This window comes from Rhinoraja longicauda, chromosome 29 (assembly GCF_053455715.1).
Source record: "Rhinoraja longicauda isolate Sanriku21f chromosome 29, sRhiLon1.1, whole genome shotgun sequence".
Lineage (NCBI taxonomy): Eukaryota > Metazoa > Chordata > Chondrichthyes > Rajiformes > Arhynchobatidae > Rhinoraja > Rhinoraja longicauda.
Window position 1 is genome coordinate 6,656,273 of NC_135981.1, and position 10,957 is coordinate 6,667,229.

The 10,957-nt window shown below is 49.3% G+C and overlaps 1 protein-coding gene across 1 annotated transcript in view; it reads left to right on the forward strand.

Moving 5' to 3' along the window:
• Positions 1-10,957, forward strand: part of rapgefl1 (Rap guanine nucleotide exchange factor (GEF)-like 1) — a 108,983-nt gene that overhangs the window by 90,926 nt on the left and 7,100 nt on the right. Inside the window, exons 13-16 of the mRNA XM_078424438.1 lie at positions 1,350-1,400; positions 2,658-2,745; positions 5,663-5,727; positions 10,653-10,707. Coding sequence (XP_078280564.1) covers positions 1,350-1,400; positions 2,658-2,745; positions 5,663-5,727; positions 10,653-10,707 — 259 coding nt within the window. The remainder of the gene's footprint in view (positions 1-1,349; positions 1,401-2,657; positions 2,746-5,662; positions 5,728-10,652; positions 10,708-10,957) is intronic.

Genomic DNA, 10,957 nt, shown 5'->3' on the forward strand with positions numbered 1-10,957 from the left:
GGATGCTCTGGTTTCGTCCCAAAGAGGTGACGATCCGCAGGTTAATGTGGCCTCTGTAAATTGCTCGGCAATTTCTGGCGGTCTACAGCAGAGTTAGTTGCCAAACCCAGCTTCGATGCAAACCAGGAGCTGTTGGAATCCTTTCCTCCAACCATCTGGCTCTCTCTGCCCCTTCTGAGAGCTCAGAATGGAAAGGTGGAGCTCAATAGCAGAGCAAGATTTGGAAATACATCGGCTGCATTGGTTCAGTAAATCAGAGAAAAGCTAGACTGTTTTTAAAGGGCAGAAAGGGGGAGTGACAGAGGGAGGGGGCCATCTTTTGTCCTCCAGCACCCCCTACTGATGGGACTTTCAACGGCTCTTTTACCAACCTAGATCACAGATACCCCCAAAATACTAATAACATCCAAGATGAAATTGGACTAGATGCAGGAAAAATGTTCCCAATGTTGGGCGAGTCCAGAACCAAGGGCCACAGCCTTAGAATAAAGGGGAGGCCATTTAAAACTGAGGTGGGAAAAAACGTTTTCACCCAGAGAGTTGTGAATTTGTGGAATTCTCTGCCACAGAGGGCAGTGGAAGCCAAATCACTGGATGGATTTAAGAGAGAGTTAGATAGAGCTCTAGGGGCTAGCGGAATCGAGGGATAAGGGGAGAAGGCAGGCACGGGTTATTGATTGGGGACGATCAGCCATGATCACAATGAATGGCGGTGCTGGTTCGAAGGGCCGAATGGCTTCCTCTTGCATGTATTTCTATGTTTCTATGACTCACAAGTTCACAGGTTGCAGGAGTAGAATTAGGCCATTCGGCCCATCGAGTCCACCCCGCCATTCAATCGTGGCTGATCTCTGCCTCCTAATCCCATTTTCTAACCTTCTCCCCATAACCCATGGCACCCGTACTATGCCTTAAAAATATCCACTGACTTGGCCTCCACAGCCTCCTGTGGCAATGAGTTCCACAGATTCACCACCTTCTTCCTCCTCACCTCCCTTCTAAAAGAGCGCCCTTTAGTTCTGAGGCTATGACCTCTGGTCCTTGACTCCCCCACCAGTGGAGTCTGATTTGATTTATTAATCTACCTTGCCTTTCCACAGCAGAAAACCAGCACATGTGTAAAACACACTGACATCCATCAGCATCTGTGGACATAGAGACCGGTTAACTCCACATCAATATCCTCCCATTCTCTGGTCTGAAGCAACAATTTCTGCTTCTCTCTCCACAGAGTGTTTCCTGCATTTCCTGTTTTTATTTCCAATTTCCTCCATTTAAACGATTTTGATTTTCCCCAAAACCCCCCCCCACTAAATCCTGATTTCAACTCTGTCTTGTTTGCTCCACAGAAACTCCCTGCAAAATGTAAAAAGCTCTTCCAGAAATTTGAAAGTTTAACAGTAAGTAATCCACGGCACCTGGCTCTGAACTGGATTGTGGGGGGTGATGGTTGCAGTTACGATCTCTTTGAATCCCTTTGCTTGTCAGAAGAAGGTGTTGGTCATGCTTGCCTTCGTCGGTCAGGTCATTGGGACAGTGGTACAAGGCGGTCGGCAGGGCCACAATTGGACTCACAAGTTCACAAGTTACAGGAGTAGAATTAGGCCATTCGGCCCATCGAGTCTACTCCGCCATTCAATCGTGGCTGATCTCTGCCTCCTAATCCCATTTTCTTACCTTCTGCTCATAACCCTTGACACCCACTCCCTGCCTTAAAAATATCCACTGAATTGACCTCCACAGCCTTCTGTGGCAATGAGCTCCACAGATTAACTACCCTCTGACTAAAGAAGTTCCTCCTCACCTCCCCTCTAAAAGAGTGCCCTTTAATTCTGAGGCTGTGACCTCTGGTCCTAGACTCTCCCACCAGTGGAAACATCCTTTCCACATCCATTCTATCCATGCCTTTCATTATTCTGTGAGTTTCAATGAGGTATGTACAATTCTGCTACAGGAAGGTTGACAATAAACTGGAAAGGTGCAAAAATAAATCCGAAGGTTGTTCCTGGGTTGGAGAACTTGAGATATAAGGAGAGGCTGGGACTTTTTTCCCCCTCGAGCATAAGAGGCAATGGGGTGACCTTGTAGAGATTGGGTGACCTTGTAGAGATTGGCGCGGCACGGTGGCGCAGCGGTAGAGTTGCTGTCTTACAGCGCCAGAGACCCGGGTTCGATCCTGACTACGGCTGCGGTCTGTACGCAGTCTGTACGTTCTCCCCGTGACCTGTGTGGGTTTTCTCTGGGTGTTCCGGTTTCCTCCCACACTCCAAAGACGTGCAGGGTTGCAGGTTAATTGGCTTGGTATAAATGTAAATCGTCCCTCGTGTGTGTAGGATAGTGTTGGTGTACGTGGTACGTGAAACCACGGTTATATAGAGGAGGTGGAATATTTAAAGTCCAGCCAAGGTACTTCTCACTTCCCCACCACTTGTCTGTGGGTTCCAGTATTGGTCACGCCAGTAAATAACTTTCCAATGGACTTTGGCTCAATTTCAACCAGGCTCCCGGTCGCTCTGGCCAATCTTCAATGGTGGCAGCAAGGCTTGGCATTGGGAAACCCGAGCTCAATAATTAGCAGGGCGGCCAATTCCACAATGGTTACTAGGGCTGCCATTGCACACGAGAGCTGACAATTACAACACTTTTCTGTCTTGCAGGATCCCTCAAGAAATCACAAAACCTACAGAGACACCATTGCCAGGATGAAGCCTCCTCTTATTCCTTTTGTCCCCCTGTTACTGAAAGGTGAGACCAATCTAGGAAATATCCCTCACCCCAATCTCCTCTTGGTCGCGACTTCATCAAACCCCGCGGCATCGAGGTCCTGTGTCCCTGTGCAAACTCTTAGAAAGAGGTGTCAAATAAGTTCCATTCTGAAGGAAATGTCTCGACTTCAAATGTCACCTATTCCTTTTTTCTCCAGAGATGCTGCTCTAAGGATTCTAGCCTTAGAGGGAGTATTCTTGCCTTAGAGGGAGTACAGAGAAGGTTCACCAGATTGATCCCTGGGATGGCAGGACTTTCATATGAAGAAAGACTGGATAGACTAGGCTTATACTCGCTGGAATTTAGAAGACTGAGGGGGGATCTTATTGAAACATATCAAATTCTTAAGGGGTTGGAGAGGCTAGATGCGGGAAGATTGTTCCTGATGTTGGGGAAGTCCAGAACCAGGGGTCACAGCTTAAGTATAAGGGGGAAGTCTTTTAGGACCGAGATGAGAAAACATTTCTTCACGCAGAGAGTGGTGAGTCTGTGGAATTCTCTGCCACAGAAGGTAGTTGAGGCCAGTTCATTGGCTATATTTAAGAGGGAGTTAGATGTGGCCCTTGTGGTTAAAGGGATCAGGGGGTATGGAGAGAAGGCAGGTACAGGTTACTGAGCTGGATGATCAGCCATGATCATATTGAATGGCGGTGCAGGCTCGAAGGGCCGAATGGCCTACTCCTGCACCTACTTTCTATGTTTCTATGACCCGCTGAATTACTCCAGTATTTTGTGTCTGTCTTCCATTCTCTAAAGATAGATGCAAAGTGTTGGAGTAACTCACCGGGTCAGGCAGCGACTCTGGAGAAAGTGCAGGTTCAGGCATCAGACTTGTCAGTCTGAAGGGGGGTACCGACCCGAAACGTCACCCATCCTTTGTCCCCAGATATGCTGCCTGACCCGCTGCGTTACTCCAGCACTTTGCTTCTATCTTTTGTATAAACCAGCACCTGCAGTTCTTTGTTTCTAAGTTCCATTCTCTTCTCTTTAGTTTATTTTTTTTTTAGTTTAGTTTAGAGATACAGTGCGGAAACAGGCCCTTTAGCCCAGCGATCCCCGCACATTAAAACCATCCTACACCCACTAGGGACAATTTTTACATTTATACCAAGCCAATTAACCTACAAACCTGTACGTCTTTGGAGTGTGGGAGGAAACCGAAGATCTCGGAGAAAACCCACGCAGTACTTTATTAGTAGCTGCTGCACATTTTTATTTGTTAAACTGTTCTCCTACAATACAGATGGCCATTCATCCCATCAAATCCAAACTGGCCCTCAGTTCAATCCCATCCCCCCCCCCATTAATATCCCTGCATCCTGTTCCCGATCCTACGCCCATCTCCGCCACCCAGAGTTACTCTGTTACCACGGCTAATTAAATTGCCGACTAGCGGGTCTTTGGGAGGTGGGGGTAGAAACCCACATAGCCACGGAGAGAACGTGCACACTCCACACAGACAGCACCGGGAGGTCAGGGCTGAGACTGGGTCGGCTGGGTCCAGGAGGCAGCGGTACTAACCGCTGCACAAGCACGATCCTGGGATGAGGTACAGATCCAGTGGGAGGAGTTCTCTCCAGCGGATGGGGACGGCTGCCCTCTTTGCCCACGTCGGATGTCCACCAGGGAGGTGGGAGGAGAATGCTGTCGACAAAATTAAGCCAGCACTGGAAAAACATCCAGAGGAGAAGCTGGAGGGGATTCCCAGTGTCGGCACTGGAGTTGCAGTGCAGGACCTTCACTGGCAGAGATGATGAATAGCACACAAAGAAAGACGTGGCATTTCTGTAGCACCTTGCACATCCATTTCAGGACATCCCAATGTGCTTGACAACTGATTGAATATCTTTGAAGACTAAATATTCCAGTAGATTGTCCAATGGACAATAGACAATAGGTGCAGGAGTAGGCCATTCGACCCTTCGAGCCAGCACCACCATTCAATGTGATCATGGCTGATCATTCTCAATCAGTACCCCGTTCCTGCCTTCTCCCCATACCCCCTGACTCCGCTATCCTTAAGAGCTCTATCTAGCTCTCTCTTTAATGCATTCAGCGAATTGGCCTCCACTGCCTTCTGAGGCAGAGAATTCCACAGATTCACAACTCTCTGACTGGAAAAGTTTTTCCTCATCTCTGTTCTAAATGGCCTACCCCTTATTCTTAAACTGTGGCCCCTGGTTCTGGACTCCCCCAACATTGGGAACATGTTTCCTGCCTCTAACGTGTCCAACCCCTTAATAATCTTATATGTTTTGATAAGATCCCCTCTCATCCTTCTAAATTCCAGTGTATACAAGCCTAGTCACTCCAGTCTTTCAACATATGACAGTCCCGCCATTCCTGGAATTAACCTAGTAAACCTACGCTGCACGCCCTCAATAGCAAGAATATCCTTCCTCAAATTTGGAGACCAAAACTGCACACAGTACTCCAGGTGCGGTCTCACTAGGGCCCTGTACAACTGCACACAGTACTCCAGGTGCGGTCTCACTAGGGCCCTGTACAATGTCCAGTCCAGTGGTAAAGTTGCTGCCTTTCAGCGCCAGAGACCTGGGTTCGATCCTGACTATGGTTGCTGTCCGTACTGAGTTTGTACGTTCTCCCCGTGACCGCGTGGGTTTTCTCCGGGTGCTTCGGCTTCCTCCCACACTCCATGGTCGTGCAAGTTTGTAGGTTTTTAAATGGTTGCGGTAAAATATTGTAAATTGTCCCTGGTGTGCGTAGGACAGGGCCCGTGTGCAGGGACTGCTGGTTGGCGCGGGCCTGGTGGGCTAAAGAGCCACCTTCCCGGCTGTATCTCTAAACTAAACTAAAACTAAACAGTCACAGTGTTCACGTTATTGGGAGATTACCGCAGAAATCTCAGTCATTTTACCTTTCGTGATTTTTCCAGACATGACTTTCATTCACGAAGGCAACAAGACATTCCTGAATCACCTGGTGAACTTTGAGAAAATGGTGAGTAGTTCTCTCTCTGCTCCAGGATAAAACAGCAACAGTTTCCACACTGCCACACCCAAACGCCCGAGTGTTTACTGGGCACTCTACCATCCCATACACAGATGGACGATGGACCCACCCTGTACTGCACCACTTTACAAATGGACAAAGTTCTGGCACCATCTGCCACGTTCTAGCACCGTCACACCACCCAGTGTACACATGCACAGTGTTCTAGCACCGTACACTTCCCTGCGTACAAATCTAGCACGGTACACTACCCAGTGTACAGATTAACGGTTCTAGCACCATACACCACCCAGTGCCCACATGCAGTGTTCTAGCACAGTACACTACCCAGTGTACCGATTAACAGTGTTCTAGCACAGTACACTACCTAGTGTACAGATTAACATTGTTCTAGCACAGTACACTACCCAGTGCCCACATGCAGCGTTCTAGCACAGTACACTACCTAGTGTACAGATTAACATTGTTCTAGCACCGGACACCACCCAGTGTCCACATGCACAGTGTTCTAGCACCATACTCTACTAGTGTACAGATTAACAGCGTTCTAGCACAGTACACCAACCAGTGTAGAGATTAACACTGTTCTAGCACCATACACCAACCAGTGTACAGATTAACATTGTTCTAGCACCATACACCACCCAGTGTACAGATTAACACTGTTCTAGCACCGTACACCAACCAGTGTACAGATTAACATTGTTCTAGCACCATACACCACCCAGTGTACAGATTAACACTGTTCTAGCACCGTACACCAACCAGTGTACAGATTAACACTGTTCTAGCACCATACACCACCCAGTGTACAGATTAACAGTGTTCCAGCACCGGACACCACCCAGTGTACAAATAGACAATGTTCTAGCACAGTAGAATTCTGTGAAATTCTTTGCCACAGAAGGCTATGGAGGCAAAGTCAGTGAATATATTTAAGGCAGAGATGGATAGATTCTTGATTAGTACAGGTGTCAGGGGTTATAGGAACAAGGGTGAAGAATGGAGTTAGGAGGGACTGATAGATCAGCCATGATTGAATGGCGGAGTAGACTTGATGGGCCGAATGGCCTAATTCTATGCCTATCACTTATGAGTACATTATCCAGTTTACAAATAAACAATGTTCTAGCACAGTACACCTGGTTTACAAATGGACAGCGTTTCAGCACAGTTCACAGTTCAGCAACCCCACCCAATTTACAATGTTCAGGCAAAGTCTTGGGTCCAAGTGAACTTGCAGTGTCATTACATGTGGAGACCTTCAGGTGTCTGAAGAGTTTTGCCTCTCTCAATGAACTAAGTGATACCATTCAAGCGGTCACGGTGGCACAGGGGTAGAGTTGCTGCCTTACAGCGAATGCAGCGCCGGAGTCCCGGGTTCCATCCCGACTACGGGCGCTGTCTGTACGGAGTTTGTACGTTCTCCCCGTGACCTGCGTGGGTTTTCTCCGAGATCTTCAGTTTCCTCCCACACTCCAAAGACGTACAGGTTTGTAGGTTAATTGGCTTGGTATAAAATGTAAAAATTGTCCCTAGTGGGTGTAGGGTGGCGTTGATTAATGTACACTGGGATCGCTGGTCGGCACGGACCCGTTGGGCCGAAGGGCCTGTTTCCAAGCTGTACCTCTAAAACTAAAAACTAAACTATCTTCTGACACAATGTCACCCAGTTCCTTCATAATACAACGAAAGGAAGTGAGATTTGTTTCGTTGTGTTTTGGTTTAGTTTAGTTTATTGTCACGTGAACCCAGGTAGAGTGAAAAGCTTTAGTGAAAAGACCACAGTGAAAAACTTTGCAGTGAGCTAGCTTGAATGGTATAACTTAGTTCATCGAGAGAGGCAAAACTACTCAGACACCTGAAGAACTCCGCATGGAATGGCACTGCAAGCAGCTGCTAATCACTGTGTTATGAATTTTGCAGACAGTCACGATCTGTGCAAGAATTTAGACTTAGAATTGGTCCCCAGAGACAGGTACGGTGATCAATAATGTATGAGAACACTGTGGTTTATGCGCTGCATGACAAAACTCTGTGGCAGCTTTCATATTTTTAATACTGAATTAATTGAAGGAAACCTTTCCCTTTTTGCCGCAGGGAGAGAGTAACACAGCACAGAGAGTTCCCAAGACTCAGTTATTAATCTTGGCTAAGATATCGGTTCAGCAAGCACAATGGTTCTCAGGAGCATGATACAATGACCTGGGGGGTTTACTTAAGACTGGAGTGGGAGAGTCTAGTGGGAGAGTCTGGTGGGAGGGTCTAGTGGGAGAGTCTAGTGGGAGAGTCTGGTGGGAGAGTCTGGTGGGAGAGTCTGGTGGGAGAGTCTAGTGGGAGAGTCTGGTGGGAGAGTCTGGTGGGAGAGTCTGGTGGGAGAGTCTGGTGGGAGAGTCTGGTGGGAGAGTCTGGTGGGAGAGTCTGGTGGGAGAGTCTAGTGGGAGAGTCTAGTGGGAGAGTCTGGTGGGAGAGTCTGGTGGGAGAGTCTGGTGGGAGAGTCTAGTGGGAGAGTCTGGTGGGAGAGTCTAGTGGGAGAGTCTAGTGGGAGAGTCTGGTGGGAGGGTCTGTTGGGGAGTCTAGTGGGAGAGTCTAGTGGGAGAGTCTAGTGGGAGAGTCTAGTGGGAGAGTCTAGTGGGAGAGTCTAGTGGGAGAGTCTGGTGGGAGAGTCTAGTGGGAGAGTCTAGTGGGAGAGTCTAGTGGGAGAGTCTAGTGGGAGAGTCTATTGGGAGAGTCTAGTGGGAGAGTCTAGTGGGAGAGTCTAGTGGGAGAGTCTAGTGGGAGAGTCTAGTGGGAGAGTCTGGTGGGAGAGTCTGGTGGGAGAGTCTAGTGGGAGAGTCTATTGGGAGAGTCTAGTGGGAGAGTCTAGTGGGAGAGTCTAGTGGGAGAGTCTAGTGGGAGAGTCTAGTGGGAGAGTCTAGTGGGAGAGTCTGGTGGGAGAGTCTGGTGGGAGAGTCGGGTGGGAGAGTCTGGTGGGAGAGTCTGGTGGGAGAGTCTGGTGGGAGAGTCTGGTGGGAGAGTCTAGTGGGAGAGTCTAGTGGGAGTCTAGTGGGAGAGTCTGGTGGGAGAGTCTGGTGGGAGAGTCTAGTGGGAGAGTCTGGTGGGAGAGTCTAGTGGGAGAGTCTGGTGGGAGAGTCTAGTGGGAAGGTCTAGGACCCAGAGGTCACAGCCTCAGAATTAAAAGACGTTCCTTTAGAGGAAGGAGATGAGGAAGAATTTATTTAGTCAGAGGGTGGTGAATCTATGGAATTCATTGCCACGGAAGGCTGTGGATGTCAAGTCAGTGGATATCTTTAAGGCAGAGATAGACAGATCCTTGATTGGTACAGGTGTCAGGGGTTATGGGGACAAGGCGGGAGAATGGGGTTGCGAGGAGACGATAGTTCAGTCTTGATTGAATGGCGGAGTAGACTTGACGGGCCGAACGGCCTAATCCCGCCCCTATCACTTATGGAAACGGCAGCCGTACCATAGCTGTGGGGTTGGCGGTCTTCGGGAGAATGGATGTCCGTGATGATCGGGGATATGATGATCGGCAACCAGCCGCTGCCAGGGGCCGTGAACATTGGCTCCTCTCCGCCTGCATTCATTTCACTGAACTGTACTCCTGAGACCTGCACAGTCGAGCACTCTGTGGAACAACGCAACGGTGGAAACAGTTTGTCTGCTCTCCCAGCTTAACACAGTGAGTGTCCTCAAGGGCCGGAGGATGATTCAGTGTGACTGCTAAATGGATTGTTCCCCTGGCAAGCGGCTCTCCACAGCTCCAGCTGTTCCAGCTGTTCCAGCTGCAGGCTGTCGGCATTTTACAGGCACCCTGTTGTGCAACAAAATGATGCACTTTAGTCCGAAGGCACTGCAGATGCTGGATGTGTGAAGCAAAGCGCAAAGTGCTGGAGGAACTCAGCAGGTCAGGCAGCATCTGTGGAGGGAATGGATGGACAACATTTTAGGTCTGAAGAATGGTCTCGACCCGAAAAGTCACCCGTTCCTTCTCTCCAGAGATGCTGCCTGACCCGCTGAGTTACTCCGGCTTTTTGTGCCAATCGTCGGTTTAAACCAGCACCTGCAGTTCCTTCCGACACGGGGTACTGATTGAGAATGATCAGCCATGATCACATTGAATGGCGGTGCTGGCTCGAAGGGCCGAATGGCCTCCTCCTGCACCTATTGTCTATTGACACATTTCAGGTCGGGGCCCATCCTCACACTCGGAGGGTCCCAACCTAGCTAGGATACTGTCCGTTCAACTCTTAACAAGGGTTCCGACTCGAAATGTCATCTGTCCATTTCCCCCCACAGATGCTGCCTGACCCGCTGAGTTTCTCCCAGCGTTTTGCCTTCTCCATTTTAGTCACTTGTGATTTCCACAGGATCCTCGGCCTAAGGGGGGAGAGTTGTCACTGGCATCCACCGTGTTAGTTGGGACTCAAGAGACCAATGTGTGCAATGCAAGGGACCACCTCCACACACCGCACCTCGAACCAGTAAACCACCTCACTGGAGTGTTATCAGATGACGGTTACGTTGCACAGTAGCGCAGCGGTATATTTGCTGCCTTGCAGCACCAGGGACCCAGGTTCGCCCGTGACTACGGATCTGCCTGTACGGAGGTTGTACGTTCTCATCGTGACCGCGTGGGTTTTCTCCTGGTGCTCAGGATTCCTCCCACATTCCAAAGATACACAGGTTTGTTGGTTAATTGTGTTTCGCGAGGTGTCCCTTGTGTGTATGACTGTGCCGGTGAATCAATGATCGCTGGGTGGGATGGACTCTGTGGGGGCCGAAGGCCCTTTTCCCACGCTCTGTATTTCTAAAGTTGACCAAGAGCAGGATGTCTACAGTTTGCTGTTCATGTCAAAATAAAGATCTTGACATTTGATGCCGACGAGCAATCTTGTTCATCTCTCTTGCAGCACATGGTCGCAAACGCAGTGCGGACCTTGAGGAAGTACCGAAGCTGTCCACTCGGTGAGTTGTCCAACACAGTCTAAGTGGGCAGTGGCCTTACCAGAACATGCACACACACGCCAGCTTAAGGGGGAACAAGAGGAGTCACTGTCAGGGATTCTTGAAGGGAAGTCGCTTCCCATGGTTGACAGCTGTGAGGAACTGGGTCTTTTCTATTACCGGGGGCACTCAGCGGGTCAGGCAGCATCTCTGGAGGACGTGGATAGGCTACTTTTCAGGTCACCTGAAGGGTCCCGACCAAAAATGCCCA